Raw genomic sequence first — 21143 nt, 5'->3', positions numbered from 1 at the left:
ACATAGAATCTTGCTCAAATTTCGCATGGGGTTAGTACACATACTAACCAACATCAGAAAAATATTTTCGAGTGGGCGAATTGTAAACAAAGTACCCGCCGTTTGACAAATATTACGATTTTCCCATATTTTGGCAAAGTTGCCAACTTTGACGATTTTTCAGAATTTTTGGCCACATAGAATCTTGCTCAAATTTCGCATGGGGTTAGTACACATACTAACCAACATCAGAAAAATATTTTCGAGTGGGCGAATTGTAAACAAAGTACCCGCCGTTTGACAAATATTACTATTTTCCCATATTTTGGCAAAGTTGCCAACTTTGACGATTTTTCAGAATTTTTGGCCACACAGAATCTTGCTCAAATTTTGCATGGGGTTAGTACACATACTAACCAACATCAGAAAAATATTTTCGAGTGGGCGAATTGTAAACAAAGTACCCGCCGTTTGACAAATATTACTATTTTCCCATATTTTGGCAAAGTTGCCAACTTTGACGATTTTTCAGAATTTTTGGCCACATAGAATCTTGCTCAAATTTCGCATGGGGTTAGTACACATACTAACCAACATCAGAAAAATATTTTCGAGTGGGCGAATTGTAAACAAAGTACCCGGCGTTTGACAAATATTACTATTTTCCCATATTTTGGCAAAGTTGCCAACTTTGACGATTTTTCAGAATTTTTGGCCACATAGAATCTTGCTCAAATTTCGCATGGAGATAGTACACATACTAACCAACATCAGAAAAATATTTTCGAGTGGGCGAATTGTAAACAAAGTACCCGGCGTTTGACAAATATTACTATTTTCCCATATTTTGGCAAAGTTGCCAACTTTGACGATTTTTCAGAATTTTTGGCCACACAGAATCTTGCTCAAATTTCGCATGGAGTTAGTACACATACTAACCAACATCAGAAAAATATTTTCGAGTGGGCGAATTGTAAACAAAGTACCCGGCGTTTGACAAATATTACTATTTTCCCATATTTTGGCAAAGTTGCCAACTTTGACGATTTTTCAGAATTTTTGGCCCCATAGAATCTTGCTCAAATTTCGCATGGGGTTAGTACACATACTAACCAACATCAGAAAAATATTTTCGAGTGGGCGAATTGTAAACAAAGTACCCGCCGTTTGACAAATATTACGATTTTCCCATATTTTGGCAAAGTTGCCAACTTTGACGATTTTTCAGAATTTTTGGCCACATAGAATCTTGCTCAAATTTCGCATGGGGTTAGTACACATACTAACCAACATCAGAAAAATATTTTCGAGTGGGCGAATTGTAAACAAAGTACCCGGCGTTTGACAAATATTACTATTTTCCCATATTTTGGCAAAGTTGCCAACTTTGACGATTTTTCAGAATTTTTGGCCACACAGAATCTTGCTCAAATTTCGCATGGGGTTAGTACACATACTAACCAACATCAGAAAAATATTTTCGAGTGGGCGAATTGTAAACAAAGTACCCGGCGTTTGACAAATATTACTATTTTCCCATATTTTGGCAAAGTTGCCAACTTTGACGATTTTTCAGAATTTTTGGCCACACAGAATCTTGCTCAAATTTCGCATGGAGTTAGTACACATACTAACCAACATCAGAAAAATATTTTCGAATGGGCGAATTGTAAACAAAGTACCCGCCGTTTGACAAATATTACTATTTTCCCATATTTTGGCAAAGTTGCCAACTTTGACGATTTTTCAGAATTTTTGGCCACATAGAATCTTGCTCAAATTTCGCATGGGGTTAGTACACATACTAACCAACATCAGAAAAATATTTTCGAGTGGGCGAATTGTAAACAAAGTACCCGCCGTTTGACAAATATTACTATTTTCCCATATTTTGGCAAAGTTGCCAACTTTGACGATTTTTCAGAATTTTTGGCCACACAGAATCTTGCTCAAATTTCGCATGGGGTTAGTACACATACTAACCAACATCAGAAAAATATTTTCGAGTGGGCGAATTGTAAACAAAGTACCCGGCGTTTGACAAATATTACTATTTTCCCATATTTTGGCAAAGTTGCCAACTTTGACGATTTTTCAGAATTTTTGGCCACATAGAATCTTGCTCAAATTTCGCATGGGGTTAGTACACATACTAACCAACATCAGAAAAATATTTTCGAGTGGGCGAATTGTAAACAAAGTACCCGCCGTTTGACAAATATTACGATTTTCCCATATTTTGGCAAAGTTGCCAACTTTGACGATTTTTCAGAATTTTTGGCCTCATAGAATCTTGCTCAAATTTCGCATGGGGTTAGTACACATACTAACCAACATCAGAAAAATATTTTCGAGTGGGCGAATTGTAAACAAAGTACCCGGCGTTTGACAAATATTACTATTTTCCCATATTTTGGCAAAGTTGCCAACTTTGACGATTTTTCAGAATTTTTGGCCACATAGAATCTTGCTCAAATTTCGCATGGGGTTAGTACACATACTAACCAACATCAGAAAAATATTTTCGAGTGGGCGAATTGTAAACAAAGTACCCGCCGTTTGACAAATATTGCTATTTTCCCATATTTTGGCAAAGTTGCCAACTTTGACGATTTTTCAGAATTTTTGGCCACACAGAATCTTGCTCAAATTTCGCATGGAGTTTGTACACATACTAACCAACATCAGAAAAATATTTTCGAGTGGGCGAATTGTAAACAAAGTACCCGGCGTTTGACAAATATTACTATTTTCCCATATTTTGGCAAAGTTGCCAACTTTGACGATTTTTCAGAATTTTTGGCCACATAGAATCTTGCTCAAATTTCGCATGGGGTTAGTACACATACTAACCAACATCAGAAAAATATTTTCGAGTGGGCGAATTGTAAACAAAGTACCCGGCGTTTGACAAATATTACTATTTTCCCATATTTTGGCAAAGTTGCCAACTTTGACGATTTTTCAGAATTTTTGGCCACACAGAATCTTGCTCAAATTTCGCATGGGGTTAGTACACATACTAACCAACATCAGAAAAATATTTTCGAGTGGGCGAATTGTAAACAAAGTACCCGCCGTTTGACAAATATTACGATTTTCCCATATTTTGGCAAAGTTGCCAACTTTGACGATTTTTCAGAATTTTTGGCCACACAGAATCTTGCTCAAATTTCGCATGGAGTTAGTACACATACTAACCAACATCAGAAAAATATTTTCGAGTGGGCGAATTGTAAACAAAGTACCCGCCGTTTGACAAATATTACTATTTTCCCATATTTTGGCAAAGTTGCCAACTTTGACGATTTTTCAGAATTTTTGGCCACATAGAATCTTGCTCAAATTTCGCATGGGGTTAGTACACATACTAACCAACATCAGAAAAATATTTTCGAGTGGGCGAATTGTAAACAAAGTACCCGCCGTTTGACAAATATTACTATTTTCCCATATTTTGGCAAAGTTGCCAACTTTGACGATTTTTCAGAATTTTTGGCCACACAGAATCTTGCTCAAATTTTGCATGGGGTTAGTACACATACTAACCAACATCAGAAAAATATTTTCGAGTGGGCGAATTGTAAACAAAGTACCCGCCGTTTGACAAATATTACTATTTTCCCATATTTTGGCAAAGTTGCCAACTTTGACGATTTTTCAGAATTTTTGGCCACATAGAATCTTGCTCAAATTTCGCATGGGGTTAGTACACATACTAACCAACATCAGAAAAATATTTTCGAGTGGGCGAATTGTAAACAAAGTACCCGTCGTTTGACAATTATTGCTATTTTACCATATTTTGCAACAACTGCATAGCAACGTATATCAGCCCAGCAAATTTTCTAAGTTGATTGTAGATGACGGCCGTTTTACTTTACTTAACTATTCTAAGCTAAGTGATTGTAGATAGGCCATTGTTATACTGCGTGAAGTACTCGCTTGCTATTTGCTTCTAATGCTTGGTTTCTAGAAATGTTAAATGAGTTACGTAATAAACGAACGCTCACGCATGCCGTAGTAATGTTTCTACTCGCCACCAGGATGCGTCGCAACAACCGCAATGTCTGTAGGTTCGAAAACCAAATTTTGGATGTACAGATAATTGCATCTGCATCTAGTAGGCGTCGGCGGATCTGTCAATGCGTTCCCGCTTAAAAAGTTACGCGGAAGTTTTTTTTTTTTAAGTTGCCTGACGTTGTGGCAATTCCACGTTGCGCGTTTTAGTGGTGGTTGCTTTTCGAAGGAAGCAGTTCCGCCAGGTCGGTCGGGAGTGTGAAGCGGGTTTTTTTGTGGTGGTGGCGAAGTGGCCACTGTGGTTGCAATTCCGCGAGTTTAAACGCAATTCCATTCGCAATTCGCAAAATTTGAACGGGCGCAAAAGCATTTATCAACTGGGGCAGGGCAGGGCTGCGAATTGGCCACAAGGGGATAAATTGGCTACGGAATTTGCTGATATAAAAGGAACTGATTGTAGAGTAACTCTTTCGTGAAAATGTTGTTCGTCCTGAAAAGGACGGTTTGGTTTGTTAACGACGCACTGTCAGAATTTAATTCGCTTTCGCCAATGATTCCTCCTGGTTCCGCTTTTCCTGGGTTTTCTTCGGCAGCAGGACGGCATGAATGTTTGGCAAAACGCCGCCCTTCGAAATCGTGACCCCGAGCATAAGCCGGTTCAACTCCTCGTCAATCCGGATGGCCAGCTGCAGATGGCGTGGGGTGATCCGAGTCTTCTTGTTGTCCCGTGAAGCGTTTCCACCCAGCTCGAGAACTTCTGCAGTCAGATATTCCAGCACGGCAGCCAGATAGACCGGGGCACCGGCACTGATGCGATCGGCATAGTTGCCTTTCCGTAGGTATCGGTTGATCCGTCCGACGGGGAACTGCAGCCCAGCTCGCGACGACCGCGTCTGCTTCTTCACCTTCAGCTTTCCTCCTGTGCCGCGTCCAGACATCTTGGGTTGGTTGGTTGGTTGAAGAGATATGATACTTCGTTGACTGTCAAACGTGAAATGGGCGCTATTTACGAAATACGTCTTTTTTATACTTTGACATTTCGTGCAGAGAAGAGATCGTGGTGGCGAATGTCGTAGAAACGGCAAAGCGATCAAAAGGGGCGGAGCATGCGTTGATGCGCTTTGCGCACAAAACCAGTGCCCTCTGTCATAATTTGCATCATTTCTCGTTGGACCTCCAAGCAAGACACGTCGGATCAAGTTTGTTGTGGAAATGTCTGCTGCCGTCTCGGCCTTTCTGGACAAAAAGATCGGTAAGGTGCAAGAGCAGCGCCTCGGCCATCGTAAGAGGAGGAGCGGACAAGCTGAAGAAGCGGAAACCTCGCCGCAAGGAGCACTTTGGAACGTTTTTTTTTTTTTTCATAAAATTATTTTTATTAGGTCCTTTTCGGTACTGGGACCTGGTTGGGACCGAGTCGGCTTTTGTAATTACATTTGACTTAATAATTACAGAGGATCTTGTGTGTAAATGTTAGTGGGAGGGGAGCCGATTACCCGCGGCCTACTCGGGGTTAGTTGGGAAGGGATTGATGTTAAAGACAAGGCGTGGGAAGGGAAGGGGGATTGTGTAGGGGTCTTGGTTGGCTCTGCTGGCCTTTGCTTTTGTCCTCAGCCGCAACTCGGTGTCCAGCTGCTGGGGCGTTCTTGCTTTGCTTCCGGTGCAAACCAGAAACGACGGCTTTGTGCGAAGGCAAGTTATACTAACAGAAGGAAAACTAACTGAAGGAAAACTAACTGAAGGAAAACTAACTGAAGAAAAACTAAATGGATATTTTGGAATCTAAGAGGAACTGATAGATCGGATAGAGAACATCAAGGTCTAGTTGAGATAACGCGTCTCGCATCGGGATTTCTGGTGGTCTTCCTCGGGCCCTGAGGGTATCTTTCAGCTTAATTCTGTGAACATGGTGATCTGGACACGCCCATACGAGATGGTCGATGTCCTGATAACCCTGCCCACAGTCGCAAAGGTTCGTATCACTCATGTTGATACGGTAAAGATGAGCCTTGGACGAGTAATGGTTCGACATAAGGCGGGACATCGTTCTGATGAATCCACGCGTCAAGTCCATTCCCTTGAACCAGGCTTTTCTTTGCACCTTAGGTCGTATGGAATACATCCAACGTCCCTTGGTGTCGCCGTCCCATTGTGTTTGCCAATCCAGAAGCGCACGCTGCCTCGGAAAACCGTAGCATTCTTGTAGGCTAATTGGCCTTTCAAAAATGTCTCCACTCTCAGCACCCTTCTTGGCGAGCAAGTCCGCTTTTTCATTACCCGGAATCGAGCAATGAGCGCGGACCCACACCACCGTGATGTTGAAGGACTGAGCCGCCAGGTTGTTTAAAGTCTTACGTATTTCCGTGAGGAAAAACGTAGACTCCCTGGTCGGCTTCAGAGACCGGATAGCCTCAACAGAGCTAAAGCTATCGGTGAAGATGAAGTAGTGGTCAGGTGGCATGGTCTCGATGATTCGCAGTGCGCAGTAAACCGCGGCTAACTCTGCGACGTAAACCGAACTCGGGTCCTTCAGCTTAAAGAACAGCTGATAAGATTCATGATAAACACCGAAGCCCGTACAGCCGTCAAGCTTGGAGCCATCGGTGAAGAATCTGTTGTTTGGAGGAACATGGTTGTACTTTGATGCGAAGATCGACGGTACAACCCCCCGCAGAAGATGGTTTGGGATACCGCGAGTATCGGCTTTCATGGACGTGTCGAAGCCAATCAGGGTGCTGCTGGTTAACGGAGGCGTGCGCTGTACTGTTGTGCTCGGGCTCCACTCCCACGATGACATAAAGTCATAATATAGAAGCATGCGCCGAGACTCAACGTGAAGATTCAGCAACGTTTCAAAGTTGTCAATTACCAGCTTATTCCTGTAATCACACCGGATCAGGAACCGGTAAGACAGTTCGTAGTAACGAGTTCGCAGAGGCAACACTCCCGCCAAGACCTCGAGGGTCATGTTGTGAGTTGAGTGCATGCATCCCAAGACAATGCGAAGACTTCGGTACTGTATCCGCTGGAGAACCAACAAGCGTGATTTCGCAGCTGTTTGGAAGCAGAAATTGCCATATTCCAGCACCGAGAGTATCGTTGTCTTGTACAGTCGAAGCAGGTCAGAAGGATGAGCACCCCACCGGTTGCCAGAGACGCTGCGCAGAAAATTAGTTCTTTGCAGGCACTTTTGCTTCAGGTAGTTAATGTGCTTCCCCCATGTTCCCTTCTGATCAAAGATAGTACCCATGTACATGAAGTGGTCCGACTGCTCGATAGTCTTTCCCGACAGAGAAAGATTGAGCTGCGGCGGTTCATGCTTCCCCGTAAAAACGACCAGTTCCGTCTTCTCCGGAGAGAATTCAATACCCTTTCCAACTGCCCAATGGGCCAAGTTGTTCAGGGTATCTTGCAAGGGTTCTAGCAGATCGACTTCCTTCTTGGCAGCGATTGAAACCACTGCGTCATCTGCGTACTGTATAAGGGAGCAGTCTCCGGTCAAGCAATCATCGATATCGCTGACGTAGAAGTTATACATGGATGGACTTAGGCGTGAGCCTTGTGCCAAACCCATGTAACTTATCCGGGTGATTGCCAGATCACCTTGCACAAAGTGCATGTGTTTTTCTGACAACAGGTTGATGAGGAAGTTGCACATCGTCGGATTGAGACCGCTCCGCCGCAGCTTTACTCCCAACACATCGATGGAGACTGAATCGAATGCACCCTTGATGTCTAGGAAGACAGAAGCCATTTGCTGTTTTTTACCACGGGCTATGTCGATTCCTGTGGCCAGCAAGGCTAGACAGTCGCTTGTTCCCTTGCCTCTCCGGAAGCCATACTGCGTGTCTGACAGCAAGTGCTCTCGTTCCATCCATGGTTCGAGGCGGTCGAGGATCATCTTCTCCAGCAACTTGCGTAGACACGACAGCAAGCTGATTGGACGATACGAGTTGTGGTCGGACGCCGGCTTACCGGGCTTTTGAATGGCAACCACCCGAACCTGTCGCCATTCGTGTGGAATTACGTTCTGCTCCACCAACGTGTTGAACAGTTTCAACAGACGCTGCTTGGCGACGTCCGGAAGATTCTTCAGCAAGCTGAACTTGATCTTGTCCGGACCAGGAGCAGTGTTGTTGCCCGTCAATAGTGCTATGGAGAGCTCTACCATCGAGAAGGGAGGATTAGAATCGCTCCCATCAACAACGTCGAATGATGGTTGTGTCGGCACCGAGTCCGGGCACACCTTCTTGGCGAAATCCAATATCCACTTGTCCGATTTTTCCACACTCTCGTTCGGAACGGAACCTCTACGCATGGCCCTCGCAACGCGCCACAGAGTGCTCATGGACGTATCTGCTGGTAGTCCTTCAACGAACTCCCGCCAGTACATTCGCTTCTTCCGCTTCAGAGTATTACTGTACCTGCGATCAAGAGCTCTGTACTTTTGGAAGTTCGCTCGGATTCCACACATGCAGAAGTCCACATAAGCTTCTGACCTGGCCGCCGAGAGATCCGTACACTCCTTGTCCCACCAGGGAAGTGGAGGGCGCGTTCGGATGTACGGTCCCGGGACGGGTTTCGTCTGAGCTTGTAACGCACTGTCATAGATCAAATTAGCCAGAAACGCATATTCTTCAAGCGGTACCAACCCTGCTTGCAACTCAACTCCAATGGAGACTGCCTCCGCGTACTGTTTCCAGTCGATATTTCGCGTCAGATCGTAAGGCATCTCCACCGTTGTCGATTGCTGTGGGCCATGGCTAACCAGAATAGCGATCGGCAAATGATCACTGCCACGAGGATCTTGGAGCACGTTCCAGTCACAAAGAATTGCCAGACTGTTGGAACAGAGCGACAAGTCGATGGCACTCGCCTTCGTACCGGACGTGGTTGACGTTGGTGGTGTTGCAATCCGCGTAACTTGCTTGTCCCTGTTTAGGAGGGTCATCTGGAAGTCGTCGCACAGTTCATGAATCAGATATGCTTGAGGGTCTGTCTTGTGACTTCCCCACTCGGTGCTGTGAAGATTAAAGTCACCCAGAACCAGTCGCGGTGCCTGCAACAGCTCAAGCATACCCCACAACTTTTGTCGAGTTAACGACACCTGTGGGGGAACGTAGACGGACACAATGCAAATGTCCAGTCCTCTGATCCTGGCCTGTACTGCGACTGCTTCGATTCCTCCTAGCTTCGGGAGCGTGACCTTTCTAAAAGTGTGGCATTTCCTGACCCCAATCAGTACGCCTCCACCTCTATTTGGTCCTGCCCTGCTCTCTGTGATGATGTTGTACCCCCGGAAAGCTGGCGTCTCATCTCCGATAAGAAACGTTTCGCTCAGCGCAAACACATCACAGTCCCGTTCGAATGCGAATTGTTGAAAATCGTTTAACTTGGGGGTTAAACTTCTACAATTCCATTGTAGGAAGGAGATGCCGTTTTTCGTTTTTGGTGTATTACCCATCAAAGGAAATGAACGACAAGAGGGGCATCGTGCTAGCAAGCTGTTTCCCTATGTGTCTAGCGAGAGGCTCAAACCGCTTTATGATTAAACGCGTCGGTTCACTCACAAAAGAGCACAGCCATTCCACGATTGTGGAAAAAGGAAGGACTCCTTTGAAGGCATCGGTGATCGGATTCGGTTGAGGAACCGGTTTCAGGGGGATCTTTGGCAGCTTGGGAACGGGCTTCAGCGGCTTGGGAACTGGCTTCGGTACCGGCTTCGGAGCGGGCTTACCCGACGGACCGAAAGGAAAATCCTCCTCGAAGTTCAACGAGTCACTTTCCTTACCCTTGCCGCCAGCGGCTTTTTTGGACTTGGAAGCCTTGTTGCGCTTCGGGTTTGGCCCGGAAGAGTCACTTTCCTCGTCTCTCTGGAAGAGAACCTCCACATCGGATTCCTCGTCCTCCGAATCTTCATCCGCCAAAGGAGCGAAGCGATTGGGGTGGGTCACCTGACTCAGGATTTCCGCGAAGGACTTCTTGGAGCGTTCCCTCAAGGATCGCTTCATCTTGTCCTCGCGCTCCTTGTACTTTGGGCACTGCCGAGTTTTGTGCGGTTCCCCGCCACAAAGCAGGCATTTTTCAGCCTGCTTTTGGCAATCCACGTCCTTGTGAGGGCCGGCGCACTTTGAGCACTTGCTCTTGTTGCTGCAGTAGGTCTTGGTGTGTCCCAACTGCTGGCAGTTTTCGCAGCTCATCACTCGCGGAACGTACAATCGAACTGGAAGCCGAAGCTTGTACAGCTCAATGTAGTCCGGCAGAGCTGACCCTGCAAAAGTCACCCGGAACGAGGCAGAAGGAATGAACTTCTTCTGGCCACCCTCGGTGGTGACGTTGCCCAGTTGCCGGCACTCGAGTACCTCCACAGCTGGAAGTTTAGGGTTCTTGAAGCGTCCCACTGCCCTCGAGAGGTCGACAAGCGACAGACTGTCATCGGTCACCACGCCATCGATTTCGACTTTGTGGGCCGGAATCCAAACACGGTACTCAATGCTGAACCGCAGATCAGTTACGATCTGATTCGCTTGCACCGCGGAGTTCACGATCACGCGGAGCTTGCTCTTGTTCAGCTTGGTACATTCGACCACCCCAGGATAGTGCTTCTGCAAATCCTTGGTGATCTGTACAAAGTTTAACGGCTTCTGTTTGGGCCGGAAGAAGACCACCCATTCCGTTTGCGTTCCCTCTTGATACTGACGAGGACGTGGAATCGGTTTTTGAGAATGAGGATTCAGGGGCGGGGGGGGATTTGGATCCGGATTCGGCACTGGTGTTTTAGGAGGAATTGGATCTGGATTGGGAGGAATTGGATCTGGATTGGGAGGAATCGGGTCTGGAGTCAAGGGAGGAATCGGTGGTTGAGGGGGAACCGGATTCGGATCTGATTTAGAACGCTTTCGCTTCGTCCTCTTAGACCCGTCCGAGGATCCCCCTTTACCGCCAGGATCCTTATCCTTCAGGAAGAGGTCCCTGTTGGTGGTGTTTGAAGGAACTCCCAAAACAGAGTCCTCCATTTCCACGTCCTCGTCACCCTCAAGGGTTGAATCGGAGTCGAATATTTCATGGTCCGACTCGGTCGGATCCATGTTTGCGAAGAAACGCGATAAACTAAACGAAAATGAAAGTGATGAAACTAATCGCAAAAGTAAAAAGGAGAAAGAAAAAAAAAACTAACCGAAAAAAAAACTATGAGAAAAAAAAAAACTAAACGCTAACAAAAAACTCGCCTTTCGCACTCACCGCCGAACTGGCCGCACTGGCTGCCGCCCGCAGCGGGATGCGCGGGAAGCTCGTTTTCGCGCGCTTGTTGTTGTTGTTGTTGTTGTGCTGCCTGCTGCCAGCCACGTTAACAACGGGGTTGTCTCCGACCTGGCCTGGCCGAAAACTGGTGCGCCGACCGCAGTCGACTCTCCGGGGCCGATTCCACCGGCCAACGACTGTCTCTCGCCTCAGCTGCCTCCGCAGCCGCTGCTGCTGACTCCTCCTGCTGCTGCTGCTCGGATGCAGGAACTCGTTCCTCTTCCAATGCTGCACCGCCGCCGTGTCCACGACGACCAGATTGTGGCCTCTCTGACCACCGGAACGGGCTTGTCCGCTCGCACACGCCTCGGAATCGCCGTGAAAAACGCGCCAAACACACCGCGAAAAAAACACGACTACGCGCTGAGACTTCTGCCGGAGCAAATGATGCACTTTGGAACGTTCTTGTACAAGGTTTTGAAGCAAGTACACCTGGAAACGGGAACCTCGTCCAAAGCCATGAACATCATGACATTCATTGTGAACCCAGAGCCCGGAGAGTTGGCCAAGCATGCCATGTCCGAGGGGACGAAGGCCGTGACCAAGTACACCTCTTCGAAGTAAACACCTGTTGCTGCGACTTATCTAAACAAACGGCCCTTTTAAGAGCCACTAAATCTCACGAAAGAGTTAACTCAAATTATTATTTCTTGAAAAGTCTGGGGGGATTCGACCTGTAAAAACATTTCGTCAGCTGAAATATAAGGGAGCGTCTTTTATCACGTAACGCAAAATTTTATATTTTTGGACCCAATCCCTCGTAACATTTCAAAAACATGGCCTTCTTATTCTAGAACTCCATCGTGACTGTCAGTTAAAGAGTATTGTTTTGACATAGAACTATGTCTTTACTTACTATACTGGGGGCCAGTTCAGAAATTCGATTCAAAGCGTTACACGCGTGCGAAAATACTTCTTTTTTTTCAATACATCAAATTTTTTTTATTTTGTCGGTTTGTCCGGGGATTTTTACATGTTAAGAGACTCAGCATAATTGCTTTTCTAACTTTAAAGTTAAAATGTTCAACATGAACTGGTGGAGTTTTGGTATTTATAGTGTACAATGCGCAATTTAAGATTGCTGACTTTTAAAATTATAAATAAATCCTACCTAACTACAGTAAAAACACTCGATCCCACACACTCTCAGACATCCAACCACACTCACTCAAGGGTACAATCCTCGGATTGACCCGTGTTCCGAGACCAAAGCCCTCTTCCGATGCTTCGAAATTTCCAACGCTTATATCTTTTTTCCCTATCGATTAATCCAGAAGATTTAACCACCAATCGAAAGGGGAAGACTTACTCTATCGTTTTACTACAAAATAAGTTTGACTAAACATAGTTAAAACATTTAAAACATGCAATTAAAATGAGTAATTTTGACGTAAACTACGTCTTTCTCGAAGGTACTGGGGTGCCATTCCAAAAAACCCGGGCCGCAGGCCAAAAGTTAACTTGTAAGATTTTGAACACTTATATCTCCTCTCAGACAATTCGAAATGGCACGATTTTGGCACCATTCGATTCGAAATTTATTCAGCAATTTGCATTGAATTTGCAAGCAAAATGAGCGCTTCCCAAACACGGACGGGAAGGTCAAGTACCTATTTTGAGGGGAAAATCAACTGAGCAACGCGATCGGTGTCGGGCGCGATAAAGGAGGGGAAGTAGAGGGGCCGCGAAACTATAAATTAATTTGCCCCAGTTTTCAAACCATCACTCACGTCTCAGACGTCGGACCGGCAACACCACCAGCAGCAGCAGCAGCAGAGAGACCAGAGCAGCACCGATAATAGACCAAAGCAGCACCGTGATAGAGACAGAGCCGTGTCGGGAGAGAGACAGCCGTGCCGGGAGAGAGACAGAGCCGTACCGGGAGAGAGACATAACTGCAGCGGGAGAGAGAGACAGAGCTACAGCGGGAGAGAGACCGAGCAGAACCGGGAGACAGACGGAACAGCAACCGTGTGGGGGTGAGGACTGCGCAACTCTTCGGAGTTGCCTCACCCCCGTCCCTCGTCCCACCCGGGGCGAGTCTACAAAAGAAGAATGACGCGCGCTCGCTGCTAAGAGTTCTGCTTGGGGGGTGGTGCCCGTTTTGACAGTATTGGCCACATCTTGGAGTGGCCGGTGCCCTCAAGGAAAGTTCCCCCGGGGGGACATTTATCGAACCATATGATTTTGGGCAATATGAGTATCAAAGTTAATGGTTTTTGATAATGGTAATAAAATGCACATTCTTACAGTATTGGCCACAGCCTGGAGTGGCCGGTGCCCAAGCGGGACATTTACCGAACGATACAAGTTTTGGCAATATGGGTATTAACATTCATGGTTTTGATACTGGACATGAAAAAGGACATTTCGACAATGATGGCCACAACCTGGCGTGGCCGGTCCCCTCAAGGAAGGTTCATTTACCGAAATCGTATGGGCATTTACCAAACCATACGATTTCAGGCAATACGGGTATCAAAATTCGTAGACTTATTCCGTAACTGGCAAATTCCTCAAAACTGAGATAGAAATCCTTACTTCTACACATTTAAAACTGAAAGGCGGAGCTTCTAATAAAACGATCTTTATTTAACTAGGTCTTGAATAGGAATGAAGCAATTAAGTAAGACCTCACTCGAGGTCACTTCGATCTGTTGACCGTGAATCAACATGGCGTTGCCATGGTGCCGATTGGCGGTTGCCTTCTAACAAAAACTTTACGTAGTATACGCCATTCCGGTTATGTCTGTGGCATAACTACTTTGACTTTTTCAGTACAAGTCGAGGGCACGGCGTCGGATGAACGCCTTGTACAGCGTGAACGGAAGCAAACCCGCCAGGTTGTTGTAACGGACTGAAATACAATGTCATCATCAGTAAGTGAAGCAAGAGATTTTACGGAAAGCGAGGAGCAACAATCTCCGTGCAGACTCACATGTTCAGACAGTTAACCCGGTTCAAGCCTCCGCGGATGACGACGTCGTGGTTAACGTTCTTGTAGCACAGCATCAGACACCGGTTGATCGCCTCCGACGATGGGCGGCGTCGATCTGGAAGTATTTAAGTAGAAGTTGATTCGACCAAGCCACTGGATGTACCGGTAGCCCTGCGCCATCGGCTCTCCTGGGGGTAGATTGAACCCAGAATCCTCACGACCAGCTTGTTCGTATTGGGGATCAGCAGGAGGTGATTTTGCTCCAGAAACCCGGCGGAACGAGTACGGTCACGTTGAACAGCTGAAAGTCACTCCCGACTGAGCAGTTAAGACTCCGTTGTGCTTGTCCATCGAAACGTTGACGAAAACCAACTGCTAGGTGAAGATGGCCAAACTGATCGAAATCTTGCCCTACCGGGGTGTGAATGTCCACCGCGGTCGACCCGCTTCGTTGGCGCAGTTCAGCTTGAATTGTAACTGCGAACGGTTTTCGCTGCGACGTTGTCGACCGGCATTGGAGAGGCACACGTCGGCCATGAGCAGACTGCCGCTCTGTAGTTGGTAGTACCTGTTAAGAACAAGTGTGATCTAATTAAAGGCTTGGTAGATGTAAATTGAGTTCAAAAGCAACCTTTAGTGCAGTCCAAGCGGTTGCTGGGCGGCTGCTACTACGGTGTTGTTGTCCGAGATGATCGTACCACAGACGTATCACAGGCGTCTGTAATCGTACTGGGCCGCTCGAGGTAAGCGATAGTGACCACAGACTCGCGCGTGACAGGTTCGCTTTGCACCGGTAAGCCCCTGCAGAGATGTTGCTCAACTCGCGGTTGTACGGTATCTTCAGCGTCTCCCGTTACGGAACCACACGTACTCGATGAGGTCATCGTCACCGTAAAGCGCTCCTGGCTACTGCTGCCTTCTCCTTCGCTGTCGTCTCTAATAAATAATAATTTGCCGAGTAACCGTGGCCGAGATGTTATAGGTTTCGCCTAGTAAGCGGAAGGTGATGGGTTCGATTCCTGTCTGGCTCAGCAAAGTCAGATTCCTTCACTGGAAATCCTGACCGGTAATGTGAGTTTCGATTTTGCGGCATACCGTCAACTGGGGCGAATTGAGACACATGGGGTGAATTGGGACAGCAGTTTTAACCACAGGCAAAAATATCAGGCCTGTTTGATACTAGTGATGCCTGGAGTGGCCTGGAGTGGCCGGTGCCCCCAGGGAGGTTCTCCCAGAAGGACATTTACCGAACCATACGATTTTGGGCAATATTGGTATCAATATTCATGGTTTTTGATATTGGTAATAAAAATTGCAATTTAAAAAAGTTGGCCAAAAGCGGATGAGCCTTGGACTAGTAATGGTTCGATATAAGGCGGGACATCGTTCTGATGAATCCACGCGTCAAGTCCATTCCCTTGAACCAGGTTTGTCTTTGTACCTTAGGTTGTATGGAATACATCCAACGTCCTTTGGTGTAATCGTCCCATTGTTTTTGCCAATCCAGAAGCGCACGCTGCCTCGGAAAACCGTAGCATTCTTGTAGGCTAATTGGCATTTAAAAAATGTCTCCACTCTCAACACCCTTCTTGGCGAGCAAGTCCGCTTTCTCATTACCCGGAATCGAGCAATGAGCGCGGACCCACATCACCGTGATGCTGAAGGACTGAGCTGCCAGGTTGTTTCAAGTTTTGCGTATTTCCGTGAGGAAAAACGCAGACTCCCTGGTCGGCTTCAGAGACCGGATAGCCTCAACAGAGCTAAAGCTATCGGTGAAGATGAAGTAGTGGCCAGGTTGCATGGTCTCGATGATTCGCAGTGCGCAGTAAACCGCGGCTAACTCTGCGACGTAAACCGAATTCGGGTCCTTCAGCTTAAAGAACAGCTGATAAGATTCATGATAAACACCGAAGCCCGTACAGCCGTCGAGCTTGGAGCCATCGATGAAAAATCTGTTGTTTGGAGGAACATGGTTGTACTTTGATGCGAAGATCGACGGTACAACTCCTCGCAGACCCTCTAAGACCAGTCGTTACAATAGTAATATTTCTGTTAATCCTTTAATCATTCCATAAATTGTGTAAGGGCTCGAACCAGCCACAGCTAGGTCATCATGAAAACCAAGCCAACGTGGAGGTAAGAAAATAGGACACTTGCAAGGAACCAGAGCTATACTGTTCTGATCAAGATAATTCTGATGATCTAACAGAACTACTGATGTAGTTAGTTGCGCTCCTTCCAGGATGTTCCTTACCTGGATGTCAACCCAAGAGGGTCAGTGCCATTGCAAGCTCTTAGGTAGCAATCCTTGGCCTGCAATGCAATGCAATGTATAAATATACATGACGTAAATTGCATTGTATTATTGTTACTTTAGGTTAGGTCACTCGTCCTTCATCCGGGCTTGTGACCGGCAGTATGTTCCTTATCATTTTAGTATTTTTTCCCAAATTTTACTTCGGGACCATTCATAAACCACTTGGCCACTGGGGGGGGGGGGGGGGGGGTGGGTGGTGATTACGATTGTCCGCTCCATATAGAAAAGTTGTTTTTTGTAAACAATTGTCCACAAGGGGGAGGGGGGGGGTTGTGATTCCCAAAAAAGTGTTCACGTGGTTTGTGGATGGTACCTTCTGATTTAAATGTTATAATTTGTTGAGATTTATCACATACTGGCGGATTTACCCTAACCCACATATCTTATTATTTAGTAGTAATTGTATGTTTAAAGTTAATATTTTTAAATTATTAAACAATATTATTTTTATCACAATGACTATTTTTGATTTTATTATTTTAATAACGACTATAATTAATAATGATAATAGCCAGGACTTCGTATATTTCGATATTTTTTTTAATTTATTATTCAATCAAAATTTATAGCTTTAATACGTGTCATACATTCAAATGTCTGGAAACCATTTCTAATGACGATTTATACAATACATAATACTTGGAGTGTGTGGAGTGGAATTAAATGTATTTATATAGTAGTAGTAATGTACATATATTTATATATAAATGTATAGAGATTTTTTTTTTTGGCGTGTAGCATTTATTCCATCTCTAGTCTGGGGCCATTTCGGCAATCTTAAGAATCGTTTCAGAACCAATCTCCAGATTTTGTTTTTTTTTATTATCTACAAAAAAATATCCTAATATTCGAAGTCTTGGCTGTTATTATAAATGTAGATTCAATTCATATAAGATGTTTGTAGTATATAGTAATTATATAGTAATTGTAAAGGTAGACTTAAATCTGTTACTTGAAAGTTAATTGTATCATTCATTGTGTGAAGACAACGGTAAATCTCTGCACATCACGCAAATGAACCTTTCAAATACTGCATCGTACGTTTTCAATTCTTTTGCACAATCTGAATGCCACCACCGAGAACACCGTTCACACTGGCACCAAAATGAGTTATCAGTTTTGCTGACATGAATTATTGAATTATGTATAATTGTAAACTCCGTTAATTTAACGCCACATTTTGGGCATATGTTTTCAACGTCATCTGAGTTTTTAATCATATAGTCTATTATTTCAACACGGTACTGAATCGGATTAAATTTTTCATCGTAAAATGTTTCTTTTTCCTCCAGAAAGTTTCTAACATTTCTAAACAGATGAACACCACAATGGTCATTGTCATCTTGAAAATTAATATTTTTCTCGACAGGATTTAATCGTTCCATCAACAGTTTTAAGTTTTTCAAGTTTTTCGAGTTTCTCAAGTTTCTTTTATCCGTTAATTTTTTGCAAGCATTAATAACAGAATTCTTCAAGAACTCGTACTTACTTCGAGATAAATTTTTTTTTTCGAATCCATAAATAGAAATTCATTTTTCTTTCGATCAATTATTGCCACCGAGAAATGGCTTGCGACAAATATTGGAATAATTATATACTGAGACTCTAAATGCTCTACAAGAGTTCCTCTAACATAATCAACCGAATTTTCGGGATCAAATAAATACTGTCCGTGGTAGGTCATTAGACATGATGTAGTGTCCTTATACTTGCCACACAAAAGTTGTAAAGCAAAATCAGCACCATAATTGTCAATCCAACTTGTGAAACCATTTTTCCAAAACGTACTTAAAGATCCGAATGTTATATATTCCTTATCACTAAACAGTAATTTCAACATTTCACAGTCTTGGGATCGTTCAATCATGTAGTATTTAATGTCTCTTTTAAGATTATTTGGCAAAAGTGAATCACTACCTTTGAAGTTGGTCGATGCTAAAGAAAATCCCTCAAATTTCGATTTTTTTGTAAGAATATTAGTTTTATCAATACTGCTTGATGTTACTGGTTGTTGTGGTTCGAAAATGTCTATTTCCATGCGAGATGAATCTTCTTCGTGTATTGTACTTAATCTTGATGTCTCGTTATCTAACTGAAAAGGTTTCATCGTAGGCCAGCTTCGTGACGATCCAAGTTTTTTTGATTTTGAATTTGGTGTTGATGCATTAACATTAAATCGTGGTTTTTTAGGTTTTTTTTTATAATGTTCACCTCTCATAGGTCTTTTTCCATAACCTTCCTTAGTGTTAACTACTTGATCAATTTCCATGTTTTCCATAAATTCTTCGTTATCAATCGACTTAACTGTTACTATAGATTTTGGAGTCGAAGCATGGACGTCAAACTTAGTGAAATCTCTATCAAGTGATCTTATTTGTATTGGATGCTTGTTTTTCTTAGTAGGTGTTTTAATACCTTTAAAATTTCTGGTAGCTTTTGAATTCATAATACCGAAATTGAATTTGATTATTTTAGCTTTAATATCCTTAAATAATACATGAACGAGAGCGTCATCAATTCTAACAGGAAATCTTGTTATGAATGTGCAATTTCGAAGGGCTGATTTTATGTTATTATGATGCGCCTCAATTACCCCATTGTTAGCGCGATTAGCGTCTTTTTTTTTGGGATCATTTGGATTTACATTTTCTTTATAAGCTATTATTGGGCTTATAAGTGGTAAGTATGTAATATATTTGCGAATAATTTTAGTTATAAAATCATGCAATTGTTTATGCGATTCTTTAAAATTATCTATTGATTCGTATTTTTCTTCAACAACTTTGGTGTAATCATTTAGAGCCATACGATAAAATATACTGTTTTCAAAAATCGTTGTAGCTTGATCGAACTTCATATTTTCGTTTTGTAATCTTTCATCTTCGACGAAAACATCATCCTCTTCAATGTCGTTATTCAATATTTCAGTTTCAAATTCAATCAAAGCTTTGAGTTTTTTGTAGAGTGTTAATTTTAATTCAGAATCTGTTTCAGTTAAAACCTTCCACAACAGTTTTAGCATAGAATAAATATCATTTAGCACTCGAAAATCAAACAATGCTTTTATTACTTTCTTGCAAATATATCTATCCTTGTCCTGCTTGTTCGGGAAAGCTAGATTTATATCATTATACGCAGCTTTTGAAATGTGCGATGAGCATAATCTAATAATAACAAAATCAACAGTCGTTGTAGGGTCTTCAATCCATTTTTCTATGAATTCCCAGCAATGTTTTAAATAAGTAATAACGTCCATTGAATTAAACGCCCTAATTAGAGCATTAATACCCGCCATTGAAAAATCACTTATGACTTGGTAAAATATTGTATACAATTTTCGATTTGTTAATCTTTGTAAACTGTGAATCACAGTCAATAACATCATAACAATATTCTGCGTTGTATGAGAAGTGGTAAATGCTTCAAACAATGGAAAAGTGGTCAATTTAACATCCGTAGGATGACAAGGAAATCGAGTTACGAGGCTGTACATATAAAGTGTTTCCTTAATGCCTATCGATTTTCTAGGATCTCGAAATGTACCACCTGTTGCATCGAGAAAACCAGTCAAAAGATTTGATTTGCTAGCCTCTAAAATTACTCTTGACATTTCGTCAGTGTTAATAATTATACAAAAAGGTTTAACAGAAAGACTTCTTACCATGGACATTTCTCTTAACGATAATTTAATAAGGGATTGCAGTTCATCAGAATGCGTTCTCAGAAACATCCTAATTTGTGATGATAATTTTTGAGCAGCGGAATCAGACATGTACAATTTAAGATCTTTTGTGATTTCATGTTTCTCTGCATCTTTTTCAATTTCTATTAATTGATTTTGTTTAAATCCCATCGGCGTCTCAACAAGCATCTCTTCACCTGCTTCTAAACGGTCTAACCCTTTGACGTGAGAGGCCATGCAATCAAGATGTACAATTTCTTGCATGTCTTCATAAACTTTGAAAACAATGTCAGAATTATCATTCTGATTAAATATAGCTATTAAAATAAATCTTTTGCAAGGAACATGGTAACAATAACCAAGAATTGTAATTGTTTTGTAAATTCCATCTGAATCAAGTTTTTCCCTTGTTTCTTTAAAGTATAACACACATGTGGGATGTTTTTTTCTAAAATAGTCATGATAACTCATAAATTTTTTAGCATCTTCGATGCTATCACATTGTGATCTTAACTCTTTAATTTTTTTATATGTGATAAACCGACCAGTTTCCTCATCAATAAATTTAGAAAACACTTCCCGTGTAACTGTTATTGTTAGTCCTGAATCAAAAAAATCATTCTGATTCATGGGTAATGTTCTGTTATTTCTATGACCTGGTATCGATCGACACTTTTTTTTATTTGCTTTATTTTGTACATCCATTGAAGAGTTATTTGGATTATTATCCACATTTTTATTTTTATTGCGATTGTTTTCATTACGGGCCATGGATAGCTCAATTTGCCGGAATTTTTCCGTTTTCTCCTCAGAAACATTTGAAGAATTCGATATATCGATTTGTGAAAGTTCTTTCGGTTCAAACAAAGCTGGTGTCAAACATTCTGACAATTTCTCAACATATGACT

The 21143-nt window shown here is 43.2% G+C and overlaps 2 protein-coding genes across 2 annotated transcripts in view; both read right to left on the bottom strand.

Annotated features, from left to right (window-relative positions):
• LOC120414268 (uncharacterized) overlaps positions 1 to 21143 on the bottom strand; it is a 63976-nt gene that overhangs the window by 22173 nt on the left and 20660 nt on the right. The window lies entirely within an intron of this gene.
• LOC120414266 (histone H2A-like) lies at positions 4191 to 5254 on the bottom strand. The gene has a single exon (XM_039575386.2). The coding sequence runs from the start codon at positions 4935 to 4937 to the stop codon at positions 4533 to 4535; it is 405 nt and encodes a 134-aa protein (XP_039431320.2). The 5' UTR covers positions 4938 to 5254; the 3' UTR covers positions 4191 to 4532.

The sequence above is a fragment of the Culex pipiens genome, chromosome 1 (assembly GCF_016801865.2).
Source record: "Culex pipiens pallens isolate TS chromosome 1, TS_CPP_V2, whole genome shotgun sequence".
Lineage (NCBI taxonomy): Eukaryota > Metazoa > Arthropoda > Insecta > Diptera > Culicidae > Culex > Culex pipiens.
This window is presented reverse-complemented; position numbering and strand designations above follow the sequence as displayed.

Excerpts from the sequence above, each read along its gene's own strand:
- LOC120414266 (XM_039575386.2), bottom strand. The coding sequence starts at position 4,937 with ATGTCTGGACGCGGCACAGGAGGAAAGCTGAAGGTGAAGAAGCAGACG.